General features: G+C 44.1%; 1 protein-coding gene across 1 annotated transcript in view; it reads left to right on the top strand.

Annotated features, from left to right (window-relative positions):
- LOC106612147 (transcription factor COE1) overlaps nt 1-19,500 on the top strand; it is a 159,379-nt gene extending 139,879 nt beyond the window's left edge. Inside the window, exons 12-16 of the mRNA XM_082956069.1 lie at nt 1,597-1,662; nt 3,288-3,450; nt 3,856-4,035; nt 14,088-14,285; nt 17,726-19,500. Coding sequence (XP_082812195.1) covers nt 1,597-1,662; nt 3,288-3,450; nt 3,856-4,035; nt 14,088-14,285; nt 17,726-17,772 — 654 coding nt within the window. The 3' untranslated portion in view covers nt 17,773-19,500. The remainder of the gene's footprint in view (nt 1-1,596; nt 1,663-3,287; nt 3,451-3,855; nt 4,036-14,087; nt 14,286-17,725) is intronic.
- The last annotated feature ends 1,432 nt before the right edge of the window (nt 19,501-20,932 follow it).

Raw genomic sequence — 20,932 nt, forward strand, 5'->3', positions numbered from 1 at the left:
TCCCCCGCTCCCCCTCTCTCTTGTATACTTTTAGTAATGGGAAGGTAACACAGAAGCAGGATTCCCATTATTGAGTGAATTTAGCACCTTTGACAGCGCTTCACACTCTTTATTGCTTTGCTGACCCTCCTGGCATGTCCTGCGTGTGTGTGTGTGTGTGTGTGTGTGTGTGTGTGTGTGTGTGTGTGTGTGTGTGTGTGTGTGTGTGTGTGTGTGTGTGTGTGTGTGTGTGTGTGTGTGTGTGTGTTCAGGGGGCTGATTGAAAGGCAGTATATCAGAGTGAGAGCACACACATGCTCCGTGCTTGTCTACATCACACACACACACACACACACACTCACACATACACGGTTTGTGTATATTGTTTTAGGTGACGGGGGTTGATAGGATAATCACAGGGCAGAGATTAGGGAACACAGATTACAGACTACTACAAGTATAGACAGATTGTCATAGGCAGGCTGTGTAGCGTCATAGGCAGGCTGTGCGGTGTCATAGGCAGGCTGTGAAGTGTCATGTGCAGGCTGTGCAGCTGTGCAGGCTGTGCAGCCTGCCTATGACACTGCACAGCCTGCCTATGACACTCCACAGCCTCCTGTCATTGTGTCAGCTAGTGATGTAGTGTGTTAAATTGATGGGTGATCCTTTGAGAGGGTAATCTGTGGGGAGATGTGGACAGGATTGAGAGGGTAATCTGTGGGGAGATGTGGACAGGATTGAGAGGTTAGTCTGAGGGGAGATGTGGACAGTATTGAGAGGGTAATCTGTGGGGAGATGTGGACAGGATTGAGAGGTTAGTCTGAGGGGAGATGTAGACAGGATTGAGAGGTTAGTCTGAGAGAAGATGTAGGCAGGATTGAGAGGTTAGTCTGAGGGGAGATTTAGACAGGATTGAGAGGTTAGTCTGAGGGGAGATGTAGACAGGATTGAGAGGTTAGTCTGAGGGGAGATGTAGACAGGATTGAGAGGTTAGTCTGAGGGGAGATGTAGACAGGACTGAGAGGTTAGTCTGAGGGGAAATGTAGACAGGATTGAGAGGGTAATCTGTGGGGAGATGTGGACAGGATTGAGAGGTTAGTCTGTGGGGAAATGTAGACAGGATTGAGAGGTTAGTCTGAGGGGAGATGTAGACAGGATTGAGAGGTTAGTCTGAGGGGAGATGTAGACAGGATTGAGAGGATAGTCTGAGGGGAGATGTAGACAGGATTGAGAGGTTAGTCTGAGGGGAGATGTAGACAGGATTGAGAGGTTAGTCTGAGTGGAAATGTAGACAGGATTGAGAGGTTAGTCTGAGGGGAGATGTAGACAGGATTGAGAGGATAGTCTGTGGGGAGATGTAGACAGAATTGCTTGTTGATGGTTGAATGATGGAGAGAGAAACTCGTGTTTTATTCAAAGGCAGATTCTCTCTCTCTCTCTCTTTCGCATACTGCCGAGATAATAACCAGTGGGTGGGATCTGCACATTTCTCTCTTTCTCTCTCTCTTTCTTTCCATCCCTCAAATCCTGCATTCATAGCACAATGTGTAATAAAATGGAGTAAAGTTCTGTGAAGAGTTCCGTATTCACCCCCTCCTTTTCGCTCTTCCTCCACAGGAAGTCATTCTAAAGAGAGCGGCAGACTTGGTAGAAGCGCTGTACGGGATGCCACACAACAACCAGGTGAGACACACACACACACACACACACACACACACACACACACACACACACACACACACACACACACACACACACACACACACACACACACACACACACACACACACACACACACACACACACACACAAACAAAATGTTCCCACACATGCAGAAACACAGATCCCCATCCCTCATGCTGACAGTGGGAGGAGTGGAGGTGGGGAAGGGGAAGTGAGGAGGAGGACAGAAAACATTTGATGAATCTATTAACCATGTTTTGCCTCTCCCTCCTCTCAGTATCTTTTAATGAATGTATTTTTATTTAACCTTTATTTAACTAGGCAACTCAATTAAGAACAAATTCTTACTTACAATGACGGCCTACCAAGAGTCAAAAGAGAGACCTAAGACAACAACGCAGTATGGCAGCACCACATGACAACACAGCATGGTGGCAACACAACATGGTAGCAACACAACATGACAACAACACAGTAGCAACAGAACCTGGCAGCAGCACAACATGGTAGCGGCACAAACATGATACAAACATTGTTAGGCACAGACAACAGCACAAAGGGCAAAAAGGTAGAGACAACAAACATCATGCGAGGCAGCCACAAGTGTCAGTAAGAGTGTTCATGACTGAGTCTTTGAATGAAGAGATGGAGATAAAACTGTCCAGTTTGAGTGTTTGTTGCAGCTCGTTCCAGTCGCTTGCTGCAGCGAACTGAAAAGAGGAGCGACCCAGGGATGTGTGTGCTTTGGGGACCTTTAACAGAATGTGACTGGCAGAACGGGTGTTGTATGTGGAGGATGAGGGTTGCAGTAGGTATCTCAGATAGGGGGGAGTGAGGCCTAAGAGGGTTTTATAAATAAGCATCAACCAGTGGGCCTTGAGACGGGTATACAGAGATGACCAGTTTACAGAGGAGTATAGAGTGCAGTGATGTGTCCTATAAGGCGCATTGGTGGCAAATCTGATGGCCGAATGGTGAAGAACATCTAGCCGCTCGAGAGCACCCTTACCTACCGATCTCTGATCTAGCATGGGTAGAATGGTGATCTGAATCAGGGTTAGTTTGGCAGCTAGGGTGAAACAGGAGCGATTACGATAGAGGAAACCAAGTATAGATTCAACCTTAGACTGCGGCTTGGATATGTGCTGAGAGAAGGACAGTGTACCGTCTAGCCATGTTCAGAACTAGGTTAGGGGCAAAGAAAGTTTGTTGGATACAAAAAAAACATTTGTTGTAAAGTGTTTAACACAACATTTGGGGAGGGGCCAGCTGAGTATAAGACTGTATCATCTGCATATAAATGGATGAGAGAGCTTCCTACCGCTTGAGCTATGTTGGTGGTGGGGCGGGGGGTTCAGAACTAGGATAGGGTTCGAATCCGGGTCTGTAGTGATGCCTCTAGCACTGTGATGCAGTGCCTTAGACCGCTGCGCCACTCGGGAGACCACACCAAAAAAAATTATATTCCATTATGTGACCAAGCGGTTCTAACATGTCTCTCTCTCTCTCTCTCTCTCTCTCTCTCTCTCTCTCTCTCTCTCTCTCTCTCTCTCTCTCTCTCTCTCTCTCTCTCTCTCTCTCTCTCTCTCTCTCTCTCTCTCTCTCTCTCTCTCTCTCTCTCTCAGGAGATGATTCTGAAGCGGGCAGCAGACATGGCAGAGGCGTTGTACACAACGTTGCCACGCGGCCACAACCAGCTGACTGGGATGGGCAGCAGCTCTGTCCACGCCGGCATGATGGCCGTCAACTCCTTCCCCGGGTCAGAGGTCACACAGATAGCCAATCAGGGTGAGCCAAAACACAGGAACCAGGAAGTTACATAGTTTTTGTGTAATGTATGAAAACGACTTATCTGTTTTATCTTTTCCTCTCATAATTATCTTTTTCTCTGTCTCTCTCTTGATTTCTCTTTATTTATCTCTCTGTCTCTGCTCTCTGTCTCTTCTCTCTCTCTTTCCCCCAACCCAACCTCTTCTCTGTCTCTCCTCTCTCTTCCCCCTTAACCCCACCTCCTCTCTCTCTCTCCTCTCTCTTCCTCCCAACCCCACCTCCTCTCTGTTTCTCCTCTCTTTCCCCCCAACCCCACCTTCTCTCTGTATCACTCTCTCCCCCCTCCTCTCCCGCTCTCTCTCCTCCCCTCTCTCCCTCTCTCCCCTGACTCCTTATGTCTCTCCTCTCCTTCTCTACCTCTAGGTTACAGTAGGAGTAGCAGCAGTGCATCTCCTCATGGTTATGTCCCCAGCACCACCCCACAGCAGACCAGCTACAGCTCTGTTTCCACTAGCATGAACGGCTACACTAACTCTGGCATGACCACGCTAGGAACCTCACCCAACTTCCTCAATGGGTCAGCCACCAACTCACCCTATGCTAGTGAGTACCACACTACACACTAAACCCTCCACACTATGTACCCTATACCATTGAGTGCCACAATAAAAACCCTCCACACTATATCCTACGCCAGTGAGTAACACACTAAGCCCTCCACATTATACCCTGCGCCCTACATCCCATGCCCTACAGTAAATGCCTATACTGTACCTCTCGAAAGCAATAACAATGGATTTAAGAAAGATAGATTGCCACAAGAGAGAGAGCGAGGTATAGAAGAGAGAAAAGTACAATGAAAACGAAAGGGGCAGTGAAAGACCATCGGTTTCGTTAAGATCACCCTTTATCGGTGTGTTAGAACAGATTGTCTAAAATGGCTGTTCTCATTCTCTTTCCTCCTCCCCTAGCTGTCTATAATGGCTGTTCTCATTCTCTTTCCTCCTCCCCTAGCTGTCTATAATGGCTGTTCTCATTCTCTTTCCTCCTCCCCTAGCTGTCTATAATGGCTGTTCTCATTCTCTTTCCTCCTCCCCTAGCTGTCTATAATGGCTGTTCTCATTCTCACTCCTCCTCCCCTAGCTGTCTATAATGGCTGTTCTCATTCTCTTTCCTCCTCCCCTAGCTGTCTATAATGGCTGTTCTCATTCTCACTCCTCCTGCCCTAGCTGTCTATAATGGCTGTTCTCATTCTCTTTCCTCCTCCCCTAGCTGTCTATAATGGCTGTTCTCATTCTCTCTCCTCCTCCCCTAGCTGTCTATAATGGCTGTTCTCATTCTCTCTCCTCCTCCCCCAGCTGTCTATAATGGCTGTTTTCATTCTCTCTCCTCCTCCCCCAGCTGTCTATAATGGCTGTTCTCATTCTCTTTCCTCCTCCCCCAGCTGTCTAAAATGGCTGTTCTCATTATTTCTTCTCCTCCCACAGCTGTCTATAATGGATGTTCTCATTCTCACTCCTCCTCCCCCAGCTGTCTATAATGGCTGTTCTCATTCTCTCTCCTCCTCCCCCAGCTGTCTATAATGGCTGTTCTCATTCTCTCTCCTCCTCCCCCAGCTGTCTATAATGGCTGTTCTCATTCTCTCTCCTCCTCCCCCCTACATTAAAGATGCTTAATTAAATCAATAAACTAATTGCAGGAGAAGCAATTCAATTCCAGCTCTTTGATTCTCTTGGATGTTAACACGAATTTGAACATGCTCAAACGGCCCAGTGATGACAGCAGACACTTTCAATCAAACACACACAGAGAGACACACATGCATGCAGGCACACACACACACACACACACACACACACACACACACACACACACACACACACACACACACTTTTGATCAATACCTTCCTGCTGGCTGGCTTAGTACTTCCAATTGTCATTAATTGATTTGTTAGATCCCCTTAAGTGGATTATGGCCGCGTCCCAAAAGGTGACTAATTATTTTGTGTTTTGGGAACCTATCTTTTGTAATGTTCCCACAACCTAATTAAATGTTCTGGAAACCTTTAAAACTCAAAGGCTGCTCTGTCAACATTCGTGCAACATCAAAGGAATGTTTTCTGCACCCGGATACAAACATTATCTGAATTTCAGCACAACTTGACAGTTTTAGTGTTTTGGAAACCTCTATCTTGTCATATCCTGACAATGTTCCCACAACCTAAAGAAACATTCTGGGAACCTTTAAAGAACAAAATAAATGTGTTCTAAGAACATTCTTACAACTTCAGGTTATTGTTTTATACAAAAATGATATAATCATCACCGTGACTGGACAGTTTTTGTGTTATGAGAATATTTACCAGAACCTAGCTAATGTTCTAGGTACTTTCACAGAATAAATGTTGGTTTGCTGGGAAAACATTACTGCTACATTGTGTTATTACAGTACCTTGAAACCTAATGACAACTTTTGGGGAATGTTCTGTGGTGGTTGTTACAGATGTTGTGCACAAGGATATTTCATTATCATCCTAATTGTTAGATAACTGTTTGGGATAGGGGGCAGTATTTTCACGGCCGGATAAAAAACGTACCCAAATTAATCTGGTTACTACTCCTGCCCAGAAACTAGAATATGCATATAATTAGTAGATTTGGATGGAAAACACTCTAAAGTTTCTAAAACTGTTTGAATGGTGTCTGTGAGTATAACAGAACTCATATGGCAGGCCAAAACCTGAGAAGATTCCATACAGGAAGTGCCCTGTCTGACAATTTGTTCTTCTTCTGTGGCATCTCTATCGAAAATACAGCATCTGTGCTGTAACGTGACATTTTCTAAGGCTTCCATTGGCTCTCAGAAGGCGCCAGAAAGTGTAATGGGGTGTCTGCTGTCTCTGGGCGAAAAACAGCAGGAGTTTTTGTGTGGTCAGGCTGGGAACAGTGACACTGGAGATGCGCATCCACGAGACGACTCCATTTTTTTCTTTCAGCCTTTGAATGAATACAACGTCGCCCAGTTGGAATATTATCGCTATTTTACAAGAAAAATAGCATAAAAATTGATTTTAAACAGCGTTTGACATGCTTCTAAGTACGGTAATGGAATATTTTGAAATTTTTTGTCACGAAATGAGCTTTCGCGTCACCCTTCGGATTGTGACCTGAACGCACGAACAAAACGGAGCTATTTGGATATAACTATGGATTATTTGGAACCAAAACAACATTTGTTGTTGAAGTAGAAGTCCTGGGAGTACATTCTGATGAAGAACAGCAAAGGTAATCCAATTTTTCTTATAGTAAATCTGAGTTTGGTGAGGGCCAAACTTGGTGGGTGTCAAATTAGCTAGCCATGATGGCCGGGCTATGTACTCAGAATATTGCAAAATGTGCTTTCGCCGAAAAGCTATTTTAAAATCTGACACCGCGATTCCATAAAGGAGTTCTGAATCTATAATTCTTAAAATAATTGTTATGTTTTTTGTCAACGTTTATCGTGAGTAATTTAGTAATTTAGTAAAGTTTTTGATGGGTATGCTAGTTCTGAACATCACATGCTAATGTAAAAAGCTGGTTTTTGATATAAATATGAACTTGATTGAACAAAACATGCATGTATTGTATAACATAATTTCCTAGGAGTGTCATCTGATGAAGATCATCAAAGGTTAGTGCTGCATTTAGCTGTGGTTTTGGTTTTTGTGACATATATGCTTGCTTTGAAAATGGCTGTGTGATTATTTTTGGCAGGGTACTCTCCTGACATAATCTAATGTTTTGCTTTTGCTGTAAAGCCTTTTTGAAATCGGACAATGTGGTTAGATTAACAAGAGTCTTGTCTTTAAAATGGTGTAAAATAGTCATATGTTTGAGAAATTGAAGTTATAGCATTTTTGAGGTATTTGTATTTCGCGCCACGCTCTACCGTTGGATATTGGTGAGGCGTTCCGCTAGCGGAACGTCTGTCCCTAACAGGATAAAGCCCTAACTAATGGGAATCTTAACTAATGTTCTGGGAATGTTCCCGGTTTGCTGGGTTGTCTGTAAGATCAATATCAACTTAACTGAGTCCTGTTGTCTGTAGGATCTACAACAGCTGAACTGAGTTCTGTTGTCTGTAAGATCTATAACAGCTGAACTGAGGCCTGTTGTCTGTAAGATCTATAGCAGCTGAACTGAGTCCTGTTGTCTGTAAGATCTATAACAGCTGAACTTAGTAAGATTGCGCCAACAGATATGGTAGCTCTGCTTCTAGCTCCTAAGCAACATTTCAGTATTGTGGAAGTGCGCACAATCTCGCCCATGCGCACGCACAGTGCAGTGCAAGCGATCCCAGCCCCTCGCAAGTGCCGTGCTAGAGTGGGCATCCAGCCTGGAAGGAGGATGCCTGCACAGCACATCTGGCCACCAGTGCGCCTCCTAGGCCCAGGGTACCCTACGCCTGCTCTACGCACGGCAGCCATCAGGCCTCTCCCAGCCCAGTTCGCCATGTGCCAGCACTCCGCTCGTGCAGGGCTACTATTACCATCCAGCCAGGACGGGTTGTGCAGGAGGTGCGCTCCAAACCTCCAGTGCCTACTCATGGCCCGGTGTATCCAGTTCCTGCTCCTTGCACTAGCCCTGAGGTGCGTGTCTCTAATCTGGCGCCTCCAAAGCCAGCACCACGCACCAGGCCTCCAGTGCGTCAGCCCAGTCTAATACGTCCTGTTCCCACTCCTCGCACTAGCCTTGGGGTGCGTGTCTCCAGTCTGGTACCTACAGTACCAGCCCCACGCACCAGGCTTCCAGTGCATCAGCCCAGTCCAGCTCGTCCTGCTCCTGCTCGTCGCACTAGCCCTTTGGTGCGTGTCCCTAGTCTGGCGCTTCCAAAGCCAGCCCCACGCATCAGGCTTACAGTGCGCAGTCCCCGTCCAGAGCTTCCGACGAAAGTGCCCTGTCCAGAGTATCCGGCAACAGTGCCCCGTCCAGAGTGTCCGGAAACAGTGCCCTGTCCAGAGTGTCCGGCAACAGTGCCCCGTCCAGCCCTCCAGTCCGGAACCGGCACAGCCAGAGTCGCCCTCCAGTCCGGAGCTCCCAGAGTCGCCCTCCAGTCCGGAGCTCCCAGAGCCGCCCTCCAGTCCGGACCTCCCAGAGTCGCCCTCCAGTCCGGAGCTCCCAGAGATGCCCTCCAGTCCGGAGCTCCCAGAGTCGCCCTCCAGTCCGGAGCTCCCAGAGCCGCCCTCCAGTCCGGACCTCCCAGAGTCGCCCTCCAGTCCGGAGCTCCCAGAGATGCCCTCCAGTCCGGAGCTCCCAGAGTCGCCCTCCAGTCCGAGGTCTCCAGCGACGCCCATCAGCCCGAGGTCTCCAGCGTTGTGCCATAGCCCAGAGACTTCGGGAGGGGTAAAATATATTAAGCATTTAGCAGGGGTGGACAGGTTAGGTTGGGGAGTAAGGCCGGAGCCTAACCCACCTCCATAGTAGGAGGTTGGGGGGCACAAGAACCGTTGGTGACGGTGGCCACCCTCCCTTCCCTCCCTTTAGTTAGGATAATTTTTTTGTTTTGGGGTTTATTTTTTTGTGTTTATTTTTTGTGAGGTGCTTCCGGGGTCTGCACCTTTGGCCAGTATAAGGGGTTATTTGTTATTGTAGTTTGGTCAGGACGTGGCAGGGGTGTGTTTGTTTTGTGTTGTCGGGGTTTTTGGGTTGTGTTCTATGTTTTGTATTTCTATGTTTTATTTTCTAGTGTTTCTATTTCTATGTCTAGTTTATTGTTTTGACCTTCAATTGGAGGCAGCTGTTCCTCGTTGCCTCTAATTGAAGGTCCTATTTAGTAGGGGTGTTTTTCATGGGGTTATTGTGGGTAGTTGTTCTTTGTATAGCCTAGTAGCCTTACAGGACTGTTTCGTCATTGTTTTTGTATACGTGTTTATTTTTGTTTTCCTTCTTCAATAAAAAAGAAGATGAGTATACATATTCCCGCTGTGTTTTGGTCCAAACCCTACGACACCCGTGACAGTAACATACTCTGATTCACGGAAACATGTCTCTCTCGGGATATACTGTCCCCATCCATACAGCCAGCTGTGTTCTCAGTACATCGCGCAGACTGGAATAAAGAACTCTCTGGGAAGAAGAAAGGTGGGGGTGTATGTTTCGTGATTAACTACTGTCGTGGACGAATCAGAATTAGTTGGGTAACATAGATAATTAAGATGTTTTATTAGTATAATATGCTTATTTGAGGTACTTGTCATTAGAAAGTGTCCATTGGACTCTGGTGTCTTTTCAGTTGCACGTCTACCTTAGCTGGGGCTCAGACACTTGGGGCCCAGAGAGGGGACAGGTCAGATTTGTCGTCATGGGAATGTGTCTTTACCTATTCTTAAACCATGTGAAGGGATGGCGTGATTAATGGGGAACCAATGACTTGTCTCCTCAATGTCTGTGAGCAAGTCACTCCCTCCTTTTCTTTATTGTGGGGAGGATTATGGCTGTAAATGGACCCTTGTATGTCCTCTCTTAGATCTCGCACCTATCCTGTGATAATATATGGCCCAGAGGCTCACTCTCAGTTTTACTGAGGATGGGCCACTATGAGATAGCACTGACAAAGGAGATTTATGATGTATTTTGATAAGGCCTAAAAAGCATTCCAGAGGACATGAGCTAATGGTTCTGTTCAATACCGTACCAGGGAGGGACGGTTCTAAGGGGACCAGATACTGGTCTATACAATGAACCCTGTTGACATAGCAGTTACTGTCTGCTGTGTTTTATGGATATCTGTCATACAAAACATAACCTTTGTGAACTGTTACTAAGTATCTGTGGTTTGTCAATGTACATTGAAGGGGGTGTATCGTTGCTATAAAAGATCCCTGTAGCCATTGTGTAATCACCTTCCTGGTTCATTCGAGAGAGTGCATTATCGAAGGTCAAGAACTTTTGCAAAAGTATCTTAAGTATTAAAGATGTAGTTTAACTCGGACTGGTGTGTTTGTAACTCTTCTCATTTGGTAATGCAGAAATTAGCCACCACACTACTCATAGTGTGATTGTGATAACATACAGAAACTCTAGTCCTTTTGTTCACCCGACCTAGAATACCTCACAAACAAATGCTGACCGTATTACCTCCCAAGATAATTATATTTGGTTATTGTAAAGGCCCTGTATATTTCCTCTCTAGCCGATACCACGACGGCCCTCAAAGAACTACACTGGGTGTTATGCAAACTGGAAACAACATATCCTGAGGCCGCATTTATTGTAGCTGGGGATTTTAACAAAGCAAATAAGAGGAAAACGCTACCAAAGTTCTACCAACACATTGACTGTAGTACTCGTGCTGGTAAAACATTGGACCGCTGCTACTCAATTTTTCAAAATGCCTACAAGGCCCTCCCCCCACCCTCCGACAAATCTGATCATGACTCCATTTTGCTCCTCCCTTCCTATAGGCAGCAATTCAAACAGCACGTACCCGTGCTAAGGTCTATTCAACGCTGGTCTGACAAATTGAAATCCATGCTTCAAGATTGTTTAGATCACGCGGACTGGTATATGTTCCGGGTAGCCTCTGAGAATAACATCGACAAATATATGGATATGATGACTGAGTTCATCAGGAAGTGTATAGGAAATGCTGTACCCACTGTGACTATTAAAACCTACCCTAACTAGAAACCGTGGATGGATGGTAGCATTTGCGCCAAACTGAAAGCGCGAACCACCGCATTTTACCATAGCAAGGTGACTGGGAATATGGCCGAATACAAACAGTGTAGTTATTCCCTCCGTAAAGCAAGCAAACAGGCAAAACATCCGTACAGAGGCAAAGTGGAGTCGCAATTGAAAGGCTCAGAGACGTATGTGGCAGTGTCTACAGACAATCACGGACTACAAAGGGAATACCAGCCACGTCACGGACACCAACATCTTTCTTCCGGATAAACACCTTCTTCACCCGCTTTGAGGATAACACAGTGCCACCGAAGCTGCCCTCTACCAAGGACTGTGGGCTCTCCTTCTCCGTGGCCAATGTGAGTAAGACATTTAATCGTGTTAACCCTCTCAAGGCTGCAGAGGTAAGTCTGGGTCTTCCTTACCTGTGGCAGTCCTCATGAGAGCCAGTTTCATCATAGCGCTTGATGGTTTTTGCGTCTGCACTTGAAGAAACTTTCAAAATTCTTGAAATTTTCCAAATTGACTGACCCTCATGTCTTAAAGTAATGATGGACTGTCATTTTGCTTTGCTTATTTGAGCTGTTCTTGCCATAAACTGACTTGGTCTTTTACCAAATAGAGCTATCTTCTGTATACCACCCCTACCTTGTCACAACACAACTGATTGGCTCAAACGCATTAAGAAGGAAATAAGTTCCACAAATTAACTTTTAACAAGGCACACCTGTTAATTGAAATACATTCCAGGTGACTACCTCATGAAGCTGCTTGAGAGAAGGCCAAGAGTGTGTAAAGCTGTCATCAAGGCAAAGGGTGGCTACTTTGAAGAATCACAAATATAAAATATATTTTATTTTGTTTAACCTGTTGAGGACAGACGTTCCGCTAGCAGAACCCCGTTCCGCCTGCGGAACCCCTAGCCAACAGCCAACGGCATCACACGGCGCGAAATACAAAACCAACTAAAATACCACAATTCAATTTTCTCAAACAATCTACTAGTTTACATCATTTTAAAGATAAGACTCTCGTTAATCTAACCACATTGTCCGATTTCAAAAAGGCTTTACAGTGAAAGCAAAACATTAGATTATGTCAGGAGAGTACCCAGCCAAAAATAGTCACACAGCCATTTTCAAAGCAAGCATATATGTCACAAAAACCAAAACCACAGCTAAATGCAGCACTAACCTTTGATGATCTTCATCAGATGACACTCCTAGGACATTATGTTATACAATACATGCATGTTTTGTTCAATCAAGTTCATATTTATATCAAAAACCAGCTTTTTACATTAGCATGTGATGTTCAGAACTAGCATACCCACCGAAAACTTCCGGTGAATTTACTAAATTACTCATGATAAACGTTGACAAAATACATAACAATTATTTTAAGAATTATAGATACAGAACTCCTTTATGCAATCACTATGTCTGATTTTAAAATATATTTTCAGCGAAAGCACATTTTGCAATATTCTGAGTACATAGCTCGGCCATCACGGCTAGCTATTTTGACATCCACCAACTTCGGGATCACCTAAACTCAGAATTACTATTAGAAAAATTTGATTACCTTTGCTGTTCTTCGTCAGAATGCACTCCCAGGACTTCTACTTCAACAACAAATGTTGTTTTGGTTCTAAATAATCCATAGTTATATCCAAATACCTCCGTTTTGTTCGTGCTTTCAGGTCACTAAGCAAAGGGTAACGCGCAAGCTCGTTTCGTGACAGAAAATTCAAAATATTCCATTACCGTACTTAGAAGCATGTCAAACGCTGTTTAAAATCAATTTTTATGCTATTTTTCTCGTAAAATAGCGATAATATTCCGACCGGGCAACGTTGTATTCATTCAAAGAGAGAAAGAAAAACATGCCGAGTTCTCGTGACCTCGCATCTCCAGTCTCACTGTCCCCAGGCTGACCACTCACAAAAACTCTGCTCCTTTACTTTGCCCAGAGACAGCAGACACCCCATTCCACTTTCTGGCGGCTTTAGAGAGCCAATGGAAGCCTTAGAAAGTGTCACGTTACAGCACAGATGCTGTAATTTCGATAGAGATGTAACAGAAGGACAACAAATTGTCAGACAGGGCACTCCTGCATGGAATCTTCTCAGGTTTTGGCCTGCCATATGAGTTCTGTTATACTCACAGACACAGTTCAAACAGTTTTAGAAACTTTAGAGTGTTTTCTATCCACAAGTATTAATTATATGCATATTCTAATTTCTGGGCAGGAGTAGTAACCAGATTAAATCGGGTACGTTTTTTATCCGGCCGTGAAAATACTGCCCCCTATCCCTACATGATTCCATATGTGTTATTTTATAGTTTTGATGTCTTCACTATTATTCTACAATGTAGAAAATAATACAATTAAAGAAAAACCTGGAATGAGTAGATGCGCCCAAACTTTTGACTGGTACTGTACATAGACTTGGAATCACTTGCCACTTTAATAATGGAACACTAGTCACTTTAATAATGTTTAAATAATGTTTACATACTGCTTTACTCATCTCATTGGTATATACTGTATTCTATTCTACTGTATTTTAGTCAATGGCACTCATTGCTCAATCTAATGTTATATTATATTTCTTAATTCCATTATTTTACTTTTAGATGTATGTGTATTGTTGTGAATTGTTTTAAATACTACTGCACTGTTAGATACACCTGCACTGTTGGAGCTAGGAACACAAGCATTTCGCTACACCCGCAATAGCATTTGCTAAATATGTGTATGTGATTTGATTTGTTGTCTGTAAGATATATAACAGCTGAACGGAGTCCTGTTGTCTGTAAGAGCTGTAACAGCTGAACTGAGTCCTGTTATCCCTCCTGTTTTCATCTGTTGACCAGTCCCCTTCTGTTCCTCTCGCCTCCCCCTCCTCTGTTCTCGTCCCTCTCTCTAACCCTGTCTCTATCCTCCACTTTCCTAATTTCTTTCCTGCCCCCCCCCCCCTTCAGTTGTTCCCTCCAGTCCCACCATGGCCTCCTCCACCAATCTTCCATCCAACTGCAGTAGTTCTTCAGGCATCTTCTCCTTCTCTCCGGCCAACATGGTGTCTGCTGCGGTCAAACAGAAGAGCGCCTTCGCCCCCGTGGTACGGCCGCAGACCTCCCCTCCACTCACCTGCACCAGCGCTATTGCTAATGGACTGCAAGGTGAGCTAGCATGTTGGCTGCTTAGCTTGTTGGCTGCTTAGCTTGTTGGCTGATTAGCTTGTTGGCTGCTTAGCTTGTTGGCTGCTTAGCTTGTTGGCTAGTTATCATGTTAGCTAGGCAGTAATTAGTCTATGGCCTGTTGGTGAGTTAGCTAGAGTCAATCCAGCTCTATACGTCACTCCATACCCCCATCCCCTTTTATAATAATGTTGTTGTTTTCTTTACCCTCCTGTCCCACTTTCCCCTATTCTACTTCTTCCATCTTGCCCCCCCCCCCCCCCCTGTATTTCTATTTCTGTCTCTCTCTCTTCCTCCCCTCCAGTAGATCAGTCTTTTGTGGACTCTAGCAAGTACTCCTCCTCCAGCTCTCTTCAGGGTCTGGCCTTCTCCTAAGTATGTTAGCTCTCTCTGTCTCTCTCTCTCACTCCATTTAATCACCTATCCCTCTTTCTCTTCTCCTCCCTCTCATGGTCTTCTGTAGATTATATGCTTCACTCCATCCATCATTCCAACTCCACAGGGTTTTCTTTCCTTTTCCTTGTCCACAGGATTTCCCTTCCTCTTTATTTGTCTTCCTCTAGTCTAGTTGTTTCTCGTATGATCAGAGGGACCAAGTGGAGTGTTGCGGCTAATACTAAGCTAGCTGAAAATAGTGTAATAGTTTTTCCCTTCAGAGTGGCCCATTGCGTTGACTTTGTGGGGGGTCATAAGAAAACCCCTAAATCCATTAGGTTGGTCACAGCAGGGAAACAGTGAAACATGTGTGAACCACTGTTTTAGTCTGCCATAAGGTCTATCTGCTGCTTTAGTCTGCCATAAGGTCTATCTACTGCTTTAGTCTGCCATAAGGTCTATCTACTGCTTTAGTCTGCCGTAAGGTCTATCTACTGCTTTAGTCTGCCGTAAGGTCTATCTACTGCTTTAGTCTGCCGTAAGGTCTATCTACTGCTTTAGTCTGCCGTAAGGTCTATCTACTGCTTTAGTCTGCCATAAGGTCTATCTACTGCTTTAGTCTGCCATAAGGTCTATCTACTGCTTTAGTCTGCCGTAAGGTCTATCTACTGCTTTAGTCTGCCATAAGGTCTATCTACTGCTTTAGTCTGCCATAAGGTCTATCTACTGCTTTAGTCTGCCATAAGGTCTATCTACTGCTTTAGTCTGCCATAAGGTCTATCTACTGCTTTAGTCTGCCGTAAGGTCCGTACAAGTTGATAGAGGTGCTGAACTACCGACAGTGAGATGATGGATATGACTGCTACTCTTCTTCTCTTCCTCTCGCCATCTCTTCCCCTCTCTCCCTCTCTTTCTTTCTCTCTCTCTTCCCCTTCCTCCCTTCCTCTCTTCCTCTCCCTCTCTTCCTCCCTCCCTTCCCCTATTCCTCCCCCTCTCTCTCTCTCGCTCTCTCCCTCCCTTCCTCTATTCCTCTCTTCCTCACCCTCTCTCCCTCTCTCTCTGTCTCTCTCTCTCTCTCTCTCTCTCTCTCTCTCTTCCTGTATCTCTTCTCTCCTTCTCTTCCTCTCTCACTCCCTTCCTCTCTTCCTCACCCTCTTTTCCTCTCTCTTTTCCCCTCTCCCTCTCTTCCTCTCTCCCTCTCGCTCTATCCCTCTCTTCCTTTCTCCGCTCTTTCTCTCTACATGTTGATGACAGCTGGCCATCGGTCTGCTGCTCAGACACACACACACACACACACACACACACACACACACACACACACACACACACACACACACACACACACACACACACATACACACATACACACACACAGCTCCTTCATTAATCCCACTGAGCTGGAGACAGGACACAAGCTTAGAATGAGTGGGACAGGAATCAATACAGGGTCAAAATGTTGTCTGCCATCTTCCCTCTGTGGTGGTCTCAGTGTGTGTGTGTGGGGGGGGGTGATAAAGGTAGTGTGTGAGAGGGAGCATTAAGGAGCAGCATTAAGGAAGTTAGGGGGAGAGGTTGATTAGAAGAAAACTGTTTTGTCTAGAAAACCAACTGACTATTTTCTTCACTGTCTATAATACCAGTCACTTCAATACCACAGTCATGACTCCAATCTAAACCTATTCTCACATCCATGCCACACTCATGACTCCAATCTAAATATATTCACACATCAAAAACAACTTCCATTAACCATGAGCCTATTCATTTTCACTATTTCCTGTCTCCACTAGTGTGTTGAGATGATGCTGTGTTTGCCAATAATATCTAATCTCTCTCATCACTGTGTTGTCTTCATGCACTATGAGAGAGTTCCACAATCAGTGGCATACCGCAGTCTCGCAGCCCCCCCAGGTCTGAACAGTCTTACAGCTAATTTCCTGTAATCATTTTATGACGTGTCATATCCTATCTGGCAAGGTGGGAGCGACTATAGAGATCCTGTAGAATTACTAGAGGGGCTATGTCATAAACTCTCAATATTCCAGGATGGGGTGAAAATGGCAGCCATATTGGTCAGGGAGAAATCCAAACCAGTCTAATTGGAATGAATGGCAGTAGAGGCATAATCCTGATTTTACTCATGCAGGAAAATAAAAATAAGGCTTGTGATATATCAGAAATTGTGTAATATAATTACTGACAACCTAAAATATTTTAATTTAATTATAAATACAGTTCATACGGGTTTTATACATATTTCATTATAAATTGTCACTAAAATATATGTAAACAAGCCATTATTAAAAACAGAGCCCGTGCAGGGGTGTGTGGTAAGCCAGTGAACACAATTGAAAGGGTTACAGTTAACAGGCCTTATTAAATGGCACCCTATTCTCTACATAGTGCACTACTTGGCCTTGGTCAAAACTAGTGCACTACATAGGAAATTGGGGGCCATGGGATGCAGCCTTGGAAGAGCTGGTTAGACCACAGAATAGCATGAAGAGATTCTGAAAACACAATGAGCTGTTTCAACTGCCTGTGTGTTCCAAGTTGGCTGAAAAACAGAGAGATGTTTTGGTTTTGAAGGGGTGAGCAAGGGCGAGAGAGAGTTCTTTGTACACCAGATGCTGGAACACATTTGCTGTTATGTGACTGTTCTGATGAAACACAGACTGACCTCTCTGTTTCTCTCTTCTTCTTAATTTTCGTCATTCTATCTCTCTCTACCTGTCTCTACCTCTTCCTCTCTCTCTCTCCCTCTCTCTCTCTCTCTCTCTGTCTCCCTCTCTCTCTCTACCTCTCCCTCTCTCCCTCTCTACCTCTCCCTCTCTCTCTCTCCCTCTCTCCCTCTCTCTCTCCCTCTCCTCTCTCTCTCTCTCTCTCTCTCTCTCTCTCTCTCTCTCTCTCTCCCTCTCTCTCTCTCTCTCTCTCTCCTCTCTCTCTCTCTCTCTCTCTCTCTCCCTCTCTCTCTCTCTCTCTCTCTCTCTCTCTCTCTCTCCCTATACCTCTCTGTCTCGCTCCCCTTCCTCTCTTCCCACAAACAGTGATTCCCGGGATGATTGTTCCATCCATGAAGATCTGTGAACGTTGAGGATTTGGGAATGTTGACAGGAAGAGAACATGTCTGATGTGTCTCTGTGTCACACTCCTACCCTCTGGACCTGAATAGAACACTGAACTCAAAATGGAAGCCTTGTTAAACTCAGGCCTTTATAGAAGGAATCTCATTGGAAGGAAGAAGGATGAAGAAGAGAACGAAAATAACATTTTTGATGTAATTTCCTTTCCGGTGAATTTGTGAACCTTCTCAGACACAACTTGGAGTCAAATAATGAAGTTATTTAAATTGAATTGAACTGAATTGAACAGAATTTTATTTAATGGAATTGACAAAAGACTGTAATATGCCTCATGACCCTGTCCACACCCCAATTGAGTGATAATATGTATGACCTCATGACCCTGTCCACACCACAGTTCAGTGATAATATGTATGACCTCATGACCCTGTCCACACCACAGTTCAGTGATAATATGTATGACCTCATGACCCTGTCCACACCACAGTTCAGTGATAATATGTATGACCTCATGACCCTGTCCACACCACAGTTCAGTGATAATATGACTGACCTGATGACAAAAGCATTTATTTATGTTTTCTCTGTATTTATTGGTATAATGTTTAAGTTTGATCTATTGTATACCTTCTTATAGACTGTAACACATACAAACAACACTGAAGCTGATTGGCTATAAGGGTTTGTGTGAGTAGATAGCTCCAACATGACTGGATACGAGTTAACAGGGGTTGTAACAAAGTTGTCTCGTATCAGTTTACATTTAGTAACTGTAAACAATGTATCAAAACACGGTTAAACTTATCATTTCCATATCATGGCTGGTCAGTCCTTGCATCCATAGCCCTGTCTATGAATTTGAGAGTAGTTACATATCTCCATCTCTCAGCTTTTTACTGAAACAGTGGTGGCGACAATACTTTGTTATTGGTTCAATTGCGGAATGCCCCTTTAAAGGTTTAAAACAGACTGAGCTGAAAGATAACTTCTACAATGTTGATGAATATTTTTGCTGCTTGCTTATCAAAGAAATGCAATCAGAGATGTGCAATTCCCTTTTCATTTCAATCAGAAAACACATTTTATAAAATATCAGATTAGAAGTACTATTTATGTAATATATTTGTGTGTATAAATATCAAAATGATGGGTTCATGATTGGATTTATTTTGCTTTGTTTTAGCAAAGTTATACTTTAATTATAATATAAACATGAATATGTCTAAAGGCAGCTCTCGACACAGTCGGTTCACTGTCAAGCTCTCATCTACTGTATACTTAGCAAGAAGCACGGATTTGGAGACAAAAGGGGGACTTCTGTATAAAGTTATCATTTAAATCATGTATTTATCTTTTGTATGTGTACCTTTTGCGTTGCTTCTTGACCCTAATTCTAGTTTGTTCTGTGTTAGTTTATAAGTGTCAAAGTGTCACAGAGTTATGTTTGTCACCCACTATGTAAATGTGATCTCATATTTTATTTTTATTTTGTACCTAGTTTATTTTGTGCTGTGTTGTCTAGCCAAGCTTCCATGTGTTATTTCCCATCCAAAAATGTTGTCATTTCTTTCATTATTTGTAGGTTAATAAAAGTTTTGTTTTTCCTGATTTGAAAATGCTTTACATTTTATGTCCAAAAGCAGCATCTTATTCTGATAGCAGTTGGTTTGGATCTCCACCAACTGTCCTTTTCTAATCTAAACATCAATCCATGCTGAACTTACCACTTTACAGTATTCACAGTCAGACACTTTATTCACCATAATCAACTGTTTCTTCCTCTCCCTCTCCACCTCTTTTCCCTCATCCCTTTTCTCCATCTCTTCTTCTCTTCGTTTTTTCCTCTCTTCTTCTCTCTTTCTTATTCTCTTCCTGTCTTTTCCTCTTCTCCACTCTTTTTCTCTCCCTGTCTTTTCCTCTTCCTCTTCTCCTCTCTTTCTTCTTCTCTCCCTGTCTTTTCCCCTACCTCTTCTTCTCTCCCTGTCTTTTCCTCTCCTCTCTTTCTTCTTCTCTCCCTGTCTTTTCCTCTCCTCTCTTCTTATCTCCCTGTCTTTTCCTCTTCCCCTTCTCCTCTCTTTCTTCTTCTCTCCCTGTCTTTTCCCCTACCGCTTCTTCTCTCCCTGTCTTTTCCTCTACCTCTTCTTCTCTCCCTGTCTTTTCCTCTACCTCTTCTTCTCTCCCTGTCTTTTCCTCTTCTCTCTTTCTTCTTCTCTCCCTGACTTTTCCTCTTCCCCTTCTCCTCTCTTTCTTCTTCTCTCCCTGTCTTTTCCTCTACCTCTTCTTATCTCCCTGTATTTTCCTCTTCCTCTTCTCCTCTCTTCTTATCTCCCTGTCTTTTCCTCTACCTCTTCTTCTCTCCCTGTCTTTTCCTCTTCTCTCTTTCTTCTTATCTCCCTGTCTTTTCCTCTACCTCTTCTTCTCTCCCTGTCTTTTCCTCTTCTCTCTTTCTTCTTCTCTCCCTGTCTTTTCCTCTACCTCTTCTTCTCTCCCTGTCTTTTCCTCTACCTCTTCTTCTCTCCCTGTCTTTTCCTCTTCTCTCTTTCTTCTTCTCTCCCTGTCTTTTCCTCTTCCCCTTCTCCTCTCTTTCTTCTTCTCTCCCTGTCTTTTCCTCTACCTCTTCTTCTCTCCCTGTCTTTTCCTCTACCTCTTCTTCTCTCCCTGTCTTTTCCTCTACCTCTTCTTCTCTCCCTGTCTTTTCCTCTTCTCTCTTTCTTCTCCTCTCACTGTCTTTTCCTCTTCTCCTCTTTCTTCTTTTCCTCTTCTCTCTTTCTTCTTATCTCCCTGTCTTTTCCTCTTCTCCTCTCTTCTTATCTCCCTCTCTTTCCCTCTACCTCTTCTTATCTCCCTGTGTTTTCCTCTTCTCCTCTTTCTTCTTTTGCTCTTCTCCTCTCTTCTTCTCTCAGCTGACTGATCAAGCTTCAAAGGGTCTCTTAAACAATATTTGTAGTGTTTTGATAGAGAGAGAAATATATACGTCCGTTGTGCATGTTCAAGCTGTTGCTGGACAGAAAAAAGGAGTCTCTCTTCTTGAGAGTTTTGTTAAGTCATCATACAACGGGTGGGTCTAATCTTGAATGCTGATTGGTTATGTGCATTCAAGCCAGTGTCTGTTCCACAAGTTACCACCGGCTAAATCTATGACGTTAAAATGCCTATTTACTCTGTTCCATC

The sequence above is a fragment of the Salmo salar genome, chromosome 09 (assembly GCF_965601325.2).
Source record: "Salmo salar chromosome 09, fSalSal1, whole genome shotgun sequence".
Taxonomy (NCBI): domain Eukaryota; kingdom Metazoa; phylum Chordata; class Actinopteri; order Salmoniformes; family Salmonidae; genus Salmo; species Salmo salar.